The 14,302-nt window shown below is 38.1% G+C and overlaps 1 protein-coding gene across 3 annotated transcripts in view; it reads right to left on the reverse strand.

Annotated features, from left to right (window-relative positions):
- phkb (phosphorylase kinase, beta) overlaps positions 1-14,302 on the reverse strand; it is a 66,996-nt gene that overhangs the window by 25,095 nt on the left and 27,599 nt on the right. For all 3 annotated transcript variants that reach the window (XM_079594246.1, XM_079594247.1, XM_079594248.1), the window contains 6 exons: positions 13,831-13,926; positions 12,025-12,222; positions 8,319-8,376; positions 7,534-7,611; positions 6,138-6,296; positions 5,309-5,403 (listed from right to left, as the gene is read on the reverse strand). In XM_079594246.1, coding sequence (XP_079450372.1) covers positions 5,309-5,403; positions 6,138-6,296; positions 7,534-7,611; positions 8,319-8,376; positions 12,025-12,222; positions 13,831-13,926 — 684 coding nt within the window. The remainder of the gene's footprint in view (positions 1-5,308; positions 5,404-6,137; positions 6,297-7,533; positions 7,612-8,318; positions 8,377-12,024; positions 12,223-13,830; positions 13,927-14,302) is intronic.

Raw genomic sequence — 14,302 nt, forward strand, 5'->3', positions numbered from 1 at the left:
ACTCTGTCTAGTATTTTGTCCAAACACACCGTGTCATCTACTGTATGTCAGGTGACCTGTAAATGTGCAAAAACTGTTTCCATTGCAGTTTTACAAAATATTTATTTTTTGAATTGCCTGAAAAACCACCTCATGCGAGTGTAAAATATTTACTGTTTACTGAAATTGACGTGTTTCCATTGGGCGTATTTTAAATTCGCAATTTCAATTTGCGCAATTTGAAGGGTAATGGAAATGCGGCTAGTAAGTAAAGAGAGAGAAAGTGGGGGGCGGGATTGGGAAAGCCGGGACTCGAACCCTGGTCTCCCGAAGCGCAACTGCGCTACACATCAGAGCGTTGCCCACAATGCTATTGGCTCGGACAAAGGGCACAGTATTCCATTTCTAACACCTTGTTCACAAATAAATTATAAAAACAGTCAAACAGCATTTACAGGTTTTTATTATGTTGTCCAAAAAACACAAAAAACAACAGTAGAGAGAAAGAGAGTCGGGTCCAGATTCATGTTCTGCTATTCACTGTTGCTTTGCCAAATTCTCTGTTCGCAAGCACCACCAACTCACCGTTTTATGTAACAACAATGGCTCTGTGCACGTGACCAAAAGCGCAAACCGTTTGACAGTGCGATGGAAAAGAGATTAGAAAACCTCTCCAGAAAATTACATGCAAATGTTTGTGTTGGTCTGAAAAGATGCATTAAAGGGTTCACCCAAAAAATGTAAATTATTAAAAGGTGTATATGACTTAGAGTTATATTAAAAACTATCCTGGCTCTTCCAAGCTTTATAGGCTTTTATTAAACCCCCTGGAGCCGTATGGAAAACTTTTATGATGGATGAATGCACTTTTTTCAACTTCAAAACCTCAGTTACCATTCACTCCCATTATAAAGCTGGGAAGAGCCAGGATATATTTTTTCCGATTGTGTTAGGCTGAAAGAAGAAAGTCAAATACATCTAGGTTGGCTTTAGGTTGAGTAAATTATGGGATCATTTTCATTTTTGGGTGAACTAAACCCTTTAACATTCAAATGAAAATGCTTATCACACCAACATTCACACATAATATTCATCTTGGTGTAAACAGGCCTTCAACTGCATCCGATTCTAATGATTTCATTTGTCATGTCAATCAAAGTGCTAAAGTGCACATCCTGATAGATAGCATTACTGTTTGTCGCAATTGAACTCATTTATGATTATTAAGAAGTCTGAACTTTTTCTTCCCCAAACCACTTAGGACAAAACTTGGGCTACTCTTTGGACTATACTCTTAAAAAGCCTTAGCGTGTTTAGATTTCACAGCCTAATAACAGCGTCATTTTGTTTGTCTTGACTAGTTGGCTGCTGAACAATGCTTGATCATCATTACTTGACATTGACATTGAGATGTCATGGAAAGGTATATGCCAAGATATTTTCCAGTGAAATACACTCCAAACATTTTGGATTCTCATACTATAAAGTCTGGAGTTATACTAACTGAGTGAGTGACACATAAATGATATCTTGCCACATTCATCACGTCTGCTGGCTGTCGGTGATAAACATACAACATATCTGTCACCACTCCGAAGACGTTTGAGAAAAGACTTTCAGCTCCAACAACAAATATGTTTCCACAAAGCCGTCAGCACAGAATTACAGAATGTTGCCTGCCCAAATGTACAGCCCTTCTTTCGCTCTCTCTTTAATATTTTCAACCCATCATGGTTCTCTCCTGCACTGTGAAGTGTTTTGTTTGTGTCTCTCAGCATGAAGGTAGCCAATTGAGGTGCTTTAGAGCGATATGTTCATGTGGGTGTGTATGCAAGTGTAGTGATGGCCATTGGAAATGTTCCATCAATATTTTCAGGACTTAAAACGAGTAATTTCAACGAAGAGCAGCCTCAACAAGTACAGAGTGAATTAGTTCGCCATCAAAGGCGAGATGTGTGAATGTGTGTAAATGTGCACCTACTTGCATACACGTCTATGGATTTCTATTATGAATTTAAGAAACATATTAAGTGTGCATGTTTATGTTCCAGGTTTGTGCTTCATTTAGAACTGAATAGAGAATGTCTTTTAAATTCCAGTTCTAGCCAATAGGATGCAGAATATCAATTTAAATTTGAATGCAAGTGGAAATGGAATTAATTGAAATTTAAAGAAAGAACGAACAAACGAATGCTAGATACAATTACAAGATGCTTTTATCCAAAGTGACTAACATTGGATTCAAGATACACATTCTGTCAGCCCTTGCTTTGAACCCATGACCTTGGCAGTGTTAGTGCCGTGCTCTACAGTTTCAGCGACAGACAGACTGGATGGATGGATAGACAGACAAGACAGACAACCTTGAACATCTGCATATGTCCATGCCGTATGGCCACTGATGTCTTCACCATTTGCAGTGTATTTATTTGTGGTGTGTTCTGGAAATCCCTCGGGGCGTTTATGAAGTGACTCAGCCCAATAAAAAAAGACATGCAGACAGGAGATTTCATGTGGAACGAGTTGCGTCCAATCCCCATAGTCCTAAACTAAAAACCCCAAACAATCACTTCCAATAAAACATATCGCCGCAACATCCTGTGTTTTCACATTAAAAGACTCAGTAGTTGAGAACAGCCAACAAAACAATGGGACTGAACTGGAATACATTTGTCTTAATGCATCAAATTAAATGTGAATCAGAGAAATACAGCGCCTTCAAAGCTAAGCAGGCCTCTTTCCCTGAGCTTGTGTATGTGAGCGAGGGAAGCATTTCAAAAGCTGTTCTCTGTGTTTAAAAGGCAAAAAGACGAGGCTGCTTCCTGCACCTTGGCTGCTCTGCTGAACAATCGTTTCTAAATTTAAACTGAGCTCCATCTGTGCTTTGTTGAAAGAGGGTACATCCATCAATCAGGAAAAAAAAGCCTGTCTAATCTCTGAGCAAGGACATGGTTCAGAATGAAGATCTGCCTTCATACTAGGGACAAAGTATGGGAGATGTTAGGAGGACGAGAGAACAACTTATGCATAAACACAAACTGGCAATCATATTCAATCATGTAGTGCATGAGTACTCACATAAATATTGCATAAAGGTGCTCAAAGACAGGCCGTAACACATAGGCAAACATAAACTGACACTTCATTTGGCTACATCCAATCCACAAACATATACTGCTGCACATGCACACATCACATAAACAGCAGTCACGGCAACGTGCCCCTTAGCCAGTGTAGCCTTTGATGCAAAAGCAAAGAGACAAGCACATTACGCATTACTGTGCAATATGCAGTGCCCTCCTTCAAAGCAGCATGGCTCCTCCCACTATCCCATGCAGCGGTGCAACACTCATGAATAAAACACCGCCTCTGATTAAACAAACTTGCACTTCCAAGCCAACACTAGTCAAATTACAGCTACATCTCAACTAGGACTGAGGTTATGCGAGGTGATTTTGCTGGCAATATACAATTAAAGGGATAGATCACCCAAAAATTTTAATTAGCCCAAGATTTACTCACCCTCAAGCCATCATAGGTTTATATGACATTCTTCTTTCAGACGAATACAATCAGTTATATAAAAAAATGCCCTGGCTCTTCCAAGCTTTATAATGGCAGTGAATGGCTGTTTCTGTTTTGAAGTCCATAAAAGTGCATCTATCCATGATAAAAGTGCTCCACACGGCTCCGGGGGGTTAATAAAGGCCTTCTGAAGCAACTCAATGCGTTTATGTAATATAACATAACATGTAAAATGCATATTTAAAAACTTTAATAAACTATAATCACTAGCTTCCGACAGACGGCCGTACGCATCGATTTACGGTGAAAGACTAACCCCAGCGTAATGACGAACGTGGAAGCTCAGAGGAAAGAGCAAAACATTTCTATATAATAGAAGAGGAGCTTCAGTTTGTTGCACAGCCCTATTCGTTTAAACCGCAAGAGGCATCTAAGCTTACGATACTCCTACATCCTACGTTATACTTGTGTCACAAATTATTCTTGTGGCGCAAGTCGACTTTCATAGTATGCGTACGGTCGTCTGGTGGTATATATATATGTATATATATATAAAATACTTCAGGTATGTAAATAAGATACATACTTGCTTACATGCTAATGAAGCTCGCTCAGCACTAATCTCAGCCTCTTTGTTAGCTTTTATTGCACGCATGAGTCACCATTCTCACTACAATAGAAGTGTCAGATGTTTTTGACAGGAAGTGACATTTCTGAAAGCTCCCTGGTTCCTCACGTACTTATATGAAGTCTGCATTCACTAGCAAGCGCTATGTTGTGTATAAAGACCATGATAAACACCCCTTCTTTGTAACAAGACTGCTGCTTCCCAACAGCCACAGTCAGACATCACATGAAAATTCTAATCTAACAGTCATGAAGCAAAACCAGTGAGCATTTACAGAACAGGGCTGACACCGCAGATTCTCTCTCTCACACACACACACACACACACACACACACACACACACACACACACACACACACACACACACACACACACACACACACACACACACACACACACACACACACACACACACACACACACACACACACACACACAGTATCATCAATGTTGAAAACAGTTGTGCTGCTAACCATTTTTGTTTAAACCCTTTTTATCAGGACTCTTTGATGGATAGAAACTTCAACAGAACAGTGTTTATTTGAAATAGAAATCAATATAAATGTCTTTACGGTCGTAAATTTGTTGAATTTAATACATCCTAGCTGAATAAATGTAAAAAATAAATGTAAATGTAAATGCCAAACTTTTGAATGGTAGTGTATACTTAATATAATTATCAACAGGTTTACCAGCAGGGTTGTGTGTTAAAAAAAAGTTGTAATGTGCTTTTTACTAGATAGGCTACATTGATGAAATTTTTTGTTTTTTAATTTGCATGTGCCTTTTTGAACCCGTTCCACTTTTTGTCAGGGCTCCGACACAAACCCAGAGCAAAACTGGAATGAGCAGATGCTGTATTAAAAAGCGATACTGCAGACTGTTTATAGAGACAGATGAGGGAGTGCTGTTCTAGCTATGAAACAGCAGGTGTCCGTAGGTTTCTCTTATCAAGAACAGTGTGATCTGTCTCAGCACTAACAGATCTGCTAGGAATGGATCTGCAAAACAAGTCAGCTGTAGGGGACCGATACGGAGATGTGAAGAAAAGGCTAAAACAAATTATGCATGAGGCTCTGAGAGAGATTAAATACACAGGAAATTCATATGTGTGTTTACTGGATAGATTTTAGTACTCGCGTAGTTGGCTGAGAAGAGAGACGGGACGCAGCTCACCTGATTGGAGTATCGCATGCTGACGTTCCTCTGATCCTCTCGGGGCACATAGCGATGGATGGGGTCGATGTCCTTTGGGCTGATCAAACCATCCACTGAACAGCAAACACAGAACGGGAACCAATTACTGTTTTTCAGTTCACACAAGCTTTTAAAACAAATCTCTGCATTTTTAACCCAGACAAGGTTTTCGATTTAAAATCAAGCCCTTAGCATAGATTACTAATATCTCTGCTGGTCTGGATTTTACACATGACTCATAGCTTACAATATGAATCACTCTGGGTGTGCAGCATGGTAATAACATTGCTGAAAATACAATATTTTGTGAGGGAAATCATGTTAATAGTTAATAGGGATCGTTATTAGACTTAGAATTTATTTGCAGAAAATCAAACTTGATGTGGCACGATCAGTCAAGAGCTACGGTGGAGGAGAAGATTAATGAATAATGACTTCCGTTTTCTGTCGGTTTCTCACAAAAATGGCTTCAGAAGACTTGAAAAATAGTGCACAAGTCACCGAAAGGACATGAAGTTGAATAAATAATGCTAACAATTTTTCACACAACCACTGTGATTCATAAAAACATTTGTTGACCTCTATTAATATGGTCTCATTATTTAGTTTGGTTCGTAAACCATTTTGTCAACGGCTTTCAGAGGGATCCCGGTGGTTTCGGCTCTCTTTCCTTTTGAGGAATATGAGCAAATGGCATAAAGTCACTGCATGAATAAATAAAAGAATATCTATGTAAACTCTCTTAGTGCGTGTCTGTGTTGTGTGAAGCAGCCCTGACCCCTGGGCTCTGGATGGATCTGAAACTCACCCAGCAGCTTAGCGATGTTATAGAGGGCCTGTCCCCAGAGGAACAGCATCCCATCACGCCCCGAGTTGCTGGGGAAGCGCTTCTGGCTGCCATGTTTCTTCTGTTCAGCCTCTACAAAGTCTGCTGGCACGTAGTAATACTTGGGAATAACAGCGTGCCCTGCGGAGAATCAAATTAGACTAAATTCAAAGAGTCCCAGGGTGTCTTCTGTACATATATGAGACAGTTCTGTGGTGTGCAGTTGGATGCTGACTGGTCAATACAGCATCCCAACTGTGCTAAAATAATGCATGCATAATGTTTTTCAGCAATGATGGATTTAATTGATCAAAAGTATTGACAGTAAGGACATTTACATTCAAATAAATGCTGTTCTTTAAACTTTCTATTCATCAAAGAATCCTGAAAAACAAAGATGTCCACAAAGATATGAAGTGGTTTTCAACATTGATAATAATACGAATTGTTTCTTGAGCAGAAAATCATCATATTAGAATGATTTCTGAAGGATCATGTGACACTAAAGCTTGGAGTAATGATGCTGAAAATTCAGCTTTGCCATCACAGGAATAAATTACATTTGAATATATATTAACATAGAAAACTGTTATTTTAAACCACAAACTTTTTGAACAGTAGTGTATAGTAACAGAAATGGAACTTTATTTGTTTGCCAGAGAAGAAATAAAAGCATTAACTGGCCAATTTGCATGGAATGTAAAACATATTCAGTTCAACAGCAGTACAACTTGCTTGCGTGATTTTTCTCAGAAAAATTACTAATGTTATTGCTATTCATATTGGATGTCAGTTCTGTTATTTAGATATTGCAAAAGACTATTTACTTAATAAATATGTAAAAAAAGATGAAAAGATAAATCCATGCAGAAAAAAATCTGTCAGCACAATCCAGCCTAGCTGTAAATTCACCTTTTCTCTGACAAGTATAATTAAGTCGACTAAGCCAAGTAAGCCATCTATATTGGTGAGGCCCACTGTAAGCAAATGAAAAGAGCTGAACTAGGTAATACGTTGCTTATTGTGGTTATACTTCTGAAGCTGGTCTGAAGAACTGTCAGACAGCATGAGAGTTGTTTTTTTGTCTGCCTGTGGGGAATCGACGGTGTTCTGGTCTGTTTAAATAATGAGCATCTCCTCTGTTGTGCACTTGACTGAGACGCGTCTAAGGAAATCACGCAGCGAGGGAGAGATGAATACGAAAGGACCACTCTAATAAAGAGTAATGGGAAAATAACAGTCATTGGCAGCGGCTGGAGGACAGTGGCAGGCAAGCAGAGTCCATCACAACGTGACATGCTTTGGCAGTATGTCCTAAAAGATGCGCGTATGCATGTGTGTGCGTGTGTGTGTGTGTGTGTGCGTGTCCAGAAGTTACCCTCAAAAGACTGGAAGATGACAGCCTGTAGAAGTTCCTCGTACTCTTTGACTTGGGCAGGATTTCCTCTAAACACACCTGAACAAAAAGTCAACAAAAGAGAAAATGACAAAACACCCCATCCCCATCCTCCAGGTAATACTGGTCAGAGACGGGACAATTATACAGGGGCTGATTTCAGGAAGCTCAGCATTTACAATCAACAGTCTAAAAACGTTCTATAGAAAAATAGTGTAAACAAGCGACAGAATTATACATAATTGCAATGTAAAATACTGTCCAATTGATGGCTTTTGCAAAGAAAAACTATGAACTACCATATTTATGGTGAAAAACAGTAAAAAAAATATTCTTCTTTCTACATGTCACTGTCAGTAATGTACATTAGGGAGTTTTGAGTGATCTTAAATGAATGTTTATTGCATTGTTTTGTGTCATGTGTGCCATTTATACACGAGTAATGGCCATGTTTTATGGACAGGCAACTTACAATGAACTGTGATTTATCATGTGGCGGTGATTATTAGTACAAAAGCAGGATTTGGTACTTAAAGTAGACTGGTATATTAACGTTACATCACCTAATGAAATTTACAGTTTTACATTGCTAAATACACAGGCACCAATATGCAATATCTGACAATACAGCTGCCATTTGTTTACTGTAAATTTAACAGGATTTTTTTTTTCAGTGAAACATAAACCATGCTATTATATGCACAATACAATACAATATATTATTATAGAGCCTACCGAACCTACAATTTATTATCCATGAATCTTACCGTCAATCATCATATAGATGAAAAAAATGGGAAACTCGCACTCAATCCCATCAAAGAGCTGAAAAACAATCATAGGGCAGAGAATAAGACGTGATGCATGAGGAGTCATTACTTAAACAAATCATGCAATTATTCAAGAACATGATTACTGTTCAAACCTGTTATTGTTAACTGTACAATGTAAATATGTACATGAATTCCTCAATCTGCCTGTGTGCAATATGCAATAAAATTGTACAAATAAAATGAGCAAACAAAACAAAAGTAAATCCCACAAGATTAAATGAATCGTACATTTGGAGTGCCACACAACCTGTAATTTGACTGACTTTGACTGCAATGTGTTACCTGCAGCAAAATGCAGATATATAATATAGAAGCCCTTCAAAACATTGAGAGGAAATGCCAGACAACCTCTGTTTTCCAGTTACGATAGTTCAGGAAAACAGAAAACAATTATGTTGAAGTAAAGTATAGCAGTCAAGCAGAAACTCCATTAAAAAGCCATAGTGCTCCGTCTCTGTTTCCCAAGAGCAGAGCCATGAATCACTTGGGTTTGAAATTAAAATCAACTCAGATGTAGAGATGGTTTGTGAGTGTGAAAATGCAATAATTAATTCAAATTATGTGACTGCAGCTTGTTTTATCAAATTCATTTAGAAGTATAAGTCAACATTTAAGTGCCTACAGATGCCGTGTTAAAATGAAAGCCTTTCCTCTCAAACAGGGATTTTAAAATTAGGGCTACATGTGCACATGTGTGGGCAGATTGAGTTTACTAAGGGAGTAATCCATCAGAAACATTTGTATCAATATCAAACCAAATAAATAGGGATTAACAAACAATTTTGTGTGAGCATAGTTGTGCCCATTGAGCATTCTGATGTTGTTATATTCCGCTCAATCATATCACATTTAGCAACCCACTTTTTCAGGCTGCAATTAAAACTCAAAGCTCATGCATTCACAATATTCATGACATGAAACGTTCGTAATACAATTCCGTGATCCTCTTTTCATCGCTGCCAATTATATGACAACCTCAATTCGAATGATCTGTCTTTAGAAAAAGAAATCTTGTGAGCTGCTTAAGAGGTACAAAATCTAAAGCACGCTTTGATGGCTGACAGGGAACAAAATGTCTCTCAACCTTTCCCAAATGTAATTAAGACTTCTCTATCTCTGCTAGCAATCTCGCAAGACAATTGCTGTGGTATTAGGAGATAAGAGTGAGAGATTAGGATGTAATGAAATAAAGGCTGTTAATTGGACTGGTCTCGCATCATTGGCATATCACATAAAAGCTGTTTCAGGACAAAAATAGGGTTACTTGTATAGACGCTTTCTAAAACAACTAAATTAATCTACTTTCTAACTAACAGTTTAAAATCATTTGATTTAAAGGACCATTTTTCAAGACTATACATGGTTTCTTAGAGAGAGGGAGGGAGGGAGGGAGAGGGAGAGGGAGAGGGAGAGGGAGAGGGAGAGGGAGAGGGGGAGAGGGGGGGGGGAGAGAGAGAGAGAGAGAGAGAGAGAGAGAGAGAGAGAGAGAGAGAGAGAGAGAGAGAGAGAGAGAGAGAGAGAGAGAGAGAGAGAGAGAGAGAGAGAGAGAGAGAGAGAGAGAGAGAGAGAGAGAGAGATTAAATAAATGTCTCCTGGGTGGGAAAGAGTCAGACATTGAGGCCTACTCACAGTAAACAGAAGGAGTCTCATGGGTCTTTGGCTTCACTTACTACAATTACTTAGTGAGACTATATCATTCACCAGAGGAAATTCAGTCACTATGAGACATTCAGGCTTGAAATCCTCTGTCATCATAACTTAGTTAAGGGTCCAACAGAATGGAAACCCCAACCAGGCAGAAGAGTTTGTATTTGTCTGAACATGACAGGCTGATTTTTTGAGAGGTGTTGAGACCTCTCCAGCAAACCAACTTGTTTAAGCAAGTTTTTCTTTTCTTTTTTTTACAAAAGTACACCACTGTTTTGCAAAAGTTTGGGGTCGGTAATATTTATTTAAAAACAATTATATTCAGTCTCTTATGCTCACCAAGCTTTAATAAATGTATCAGTAAAAACTGTAATATTGTGAAATATTGCAGTTTAAAATAAGATCTGCATTTCTCTGCAAGACTCTTTTTTTTAAATGACAAAAATACAAAGGAAAGATTTTCAATGTTTTCACTGACCAACTTAATTGTAATTGATGGCTGCAACAAGTGGCATTTTTGGTCAATCTCGCCAGATACAAGACAGTTGCTCAACAGTCTCTGGTCATCGTTGTCTGATTCTCCTCTTCATGATGCGTCATATATTTTCAATAAGAGACAGATCTGGACAACAGGGATGTTAGTCAAGCACATCCCTTCTACGGTGTAGAGTGTCTAGAAACCACTGTTTTAGAAAGGTGCAGAATGAGGCCTGCTATTGTCTTGCTTCCAAGGAAAGATGTCATCTTGATGGCAATATGTCTCTGTGCAATCCCAATATACGCTTTCACATCATTGGTACCTTCACACATACTGTATGCAAGTCACCCATGCCGTTTGCAATTATGCACCACCATACCATGATCCATCGTTGCTTGCAACGACTGAGGCTTTAGTGGATGCTCCTTTTAAACCCAAACACGACACCCTCACCTATAACAAATTCACCTGCAAATCGTGGACTATTTCAAAACAGTTTAACTTGGATATTCTGTAATCTTTTCACTTTTATTTTGCCTCTGTCCCAACTTTTTTGGAGTGTGTTGCAGCTATCAAAATCAAAATGTGTTTATATTTATAAAATACAATTAATGTGGCCAGTGAAAACATTTCTCTTTGTACTTGTGTAAGTTCAATAAAAGTTTAAGAGAATTAACACCCAGCGTCTTGATTTTATTGCATTTTATAAAATGTCCCAAATTTTCTGGAATTGCCATTGTTCATTTTTATTTAAATGTAATTCATTCCTGTAATTTATCAATGTTGAAAATGGTTGTCCTGCTTAATATTTTTGAGAAAACCTTCATGAAAAAAAGTTAAAATGAAAAGCATTTATTTGAAATAATAATGAAACTATTAATTGAATTAAAAATACGTAAACAAACAAATAAATAACTTACTGACCCCAACCTTTTGAATGATAGTGAACATAAAGGAATAGCTTGGTGCAGCCATAGTTTCACAGCCTACAACACATGAGAATACCATGGTACTTTCTTGTTTGGGTGAATTAAGTAATCGGGTTAATGTACTTTATTGATGGAGCATTTGGCCTGACTAAGAGTCCTTTTCTTCTTTTACTTCTCATTTCCTTCTACTTGTGGGAGGTCAGCTCTGGCAGCTGATGTGATGATAGCTGCGGGTTAAATCTCCCCCTTTCAGATTTCAGATTCAGGCACAATGTGTTTCCAGCTAATTCTGGACCTAATATCCTCACGGTCCAACCCAATCAAATTGGATTTACCCACAGCCCTCGTATTTTCCTGAGAGATGAATAAATAAACAAATCTGCACCAGATTAAAAGATGCGCCTCAGTGCCATTTATTAGATCTGTCGCTAACCTTTATAGCAAAATCTCTGTTTCTCAAATAAAAGGGCTAAACCTGAGGCTAGTCATAACTCATCCCAAATATGGGGGAAAAGACTCTTTTCATTTTCCCTTTCCTTTCCTTCTATTTCTTTTTCATTTCAGCTGATATACTAACCACACTCACCTTCATCTCAGCAGGTTTGTAGTGCCTGCGGTTCTTGTCTTCATTGGTCGTTCTGTAGCCGTCCCGTAAGAAGCGCTTGAAGCCATACTTGCCCTTCAGTTTGCGGACTATCTTGTCCAGAGTCTGGGAATATAGAGCATCATCATCCACGGCGAACGCTGGGTAGCTGATGCAGGGCAGGAGGGCCGAATCAGTGTTCTACATGACAAGAGCACTTGCATTAGAAACGGACATTGAGTGACTCACTGCTCCTCTATTGAATTTGCCTTCCATCAGGAAATATCGAGGGAACCCAGGGTTAAGTGACCACTCTCTTCCTGAGAATGGCCTATTTTTCTACATTAGCCTCTGCAGTTTTAATAACACATTAGTCAGATTCATGAAGAAGCTTTAATACACGCGATACATAATCCTATACACTTCAAACCACAGAATAGAACAACCTCACTCAACTTACAAGGGAGGAACATTTCTGCATAATGCACTGCCTTAATTTGGCTTAATTATGCTAATTTACCTGTTCTTTGACAGATATCACTTTGTTCTCCATTTAATTCAGCACAGAGAAGAATGTGAACTATGCAATGCTAATGGATATATAGCGTAGGACGGGAAGGACAATCTTTGAGTTGATGGATGCAGCTTTCTCTACAGATGCTATTATATGGGGTCATATTACATTACATTTTTCTTGACAATTCGAATGAAAAGAGTTTGATTATTTATTATGAAAGCATAGTACATGTACTAGTTTCAGTATCAAATAAACATTTATAAAAACTAAGTTTTAAAAATACTTGGATGTCTTAAGTCAGAAAAGCAAATGCATTAACAGCACACCTCACTCCATCAAAACACCCTCTCCTTCAGAAGACCCATCCCATCCACCTGCAGAATCATATCTACCTTCCTTAATGTCAGATCCATGGTGCTAACTGGAGGCTTACTGTATGGAAGCTTGTTTCCGCCACAGAGTGAAAAATAAAAAAGATAAAAAAATAAAATAAAATAAAAAGTCAGAATTGTGACTTTATAAGACGCAATTGCGACTTTATTTCACGCAATTCTGACTTTATAACACGCAATTGTGACTTTATTTCACGCAATTCTGACATAATATCTCGCAATTCTGACTTTATAACACGCAATTGCGACTTTATTACACGCAAATCTGACTTTATATCTCGCAAAGTTTCTTTTTGCTCTTAATAATATGGAAGCTGTTTCCGCCACAGAATAAAACATTTTAAAAAATAATTGAGAATTTTTATCTCACAATTGCGACTTTATTTCACGCAATTCTGACTTTATACAGTATCTTGCAATTCTGAGAAATAAAGTCAGAATTGCGAGATATAAACTCGCAATGCAGTTTTAAATGTTTTATTCTGTGGCGGAAACAGCTTCCATATTATTAAGAGCAAAAAAGAAACAGAAATGTTTAATTTGACAATTCTTAGCTTTGTCAGTATAGTGTGATATGTCGTATGTAATTTAAAAAGATATAAAAAAATAATAAAAAAAGCACCCCCAAAAATAGGTCTCAGACAAAGGAATGGCTTTTGAACTCTGTTACTCATTTCATATGCAAAGAGGCTGTTTACAATGACATTAATACAGGCACAGTAGTACAATTCAAAGGTGGAGAATAGTTATGAAAAACTAAATTACAAATGTTTTTAATGCAAGAAACCTAGACTAACAGTACAGTAAATGGACCTCAGGAAAGAAAAGAAAATCCTTTATGATACGACCCCTTCAATAATGGATCAGTAGTTTGTATATACAGTAGGCAAAATAACTCACATGGGAACGAGACTCCCTCGGCAAGAGAGAGCACAGAGTCTGTCTGTTCCTGTTATGAGCATCCAGATCCACAAAAATTACTGACCAGGAGCATCCCTGCAGGGTAGAAGGAAAACAAACATCACAAATCAAACATAATAACGACCTTCTCTTCATGGGTGGAATTCAGCAGTGTCGGTTACAGGTGATAATAGGACTACAAACACAAATCAAGATTTGCTTAAAAATGTCATATTGGAAATGTAAAGGTCCATGTCAGTCCTGCCAAGGGGTCTCCTAAAATCAAACCAATCCTCCTTTCCATAAAACCACATAATCATGCTGCTCATATGCAGCATTTACCAACAGCAACAGTCCCACATAAGTGCCTGAAAAACCTTGAAACCACCAACCTCACTATCCCCAAATGAGATTCACAATATAAACTCAGCTGGAAGGCATAGTCTACACCAGCCTAGACAGTGAGTGACAC

The sequence above is a fragment of the Phoxinus phoxinus genome (genome assembly GCF_949152265.1).
Source record: "Phoxinus phoxinus genome assembly, chromosome: 2".
Lineage (NCBI taxonomy): Eukaryota > Metazoa > Chordata > Actinopteri > Cypriniformes > Leuciscidae > Phoxinus > Phoxinus phoxinus.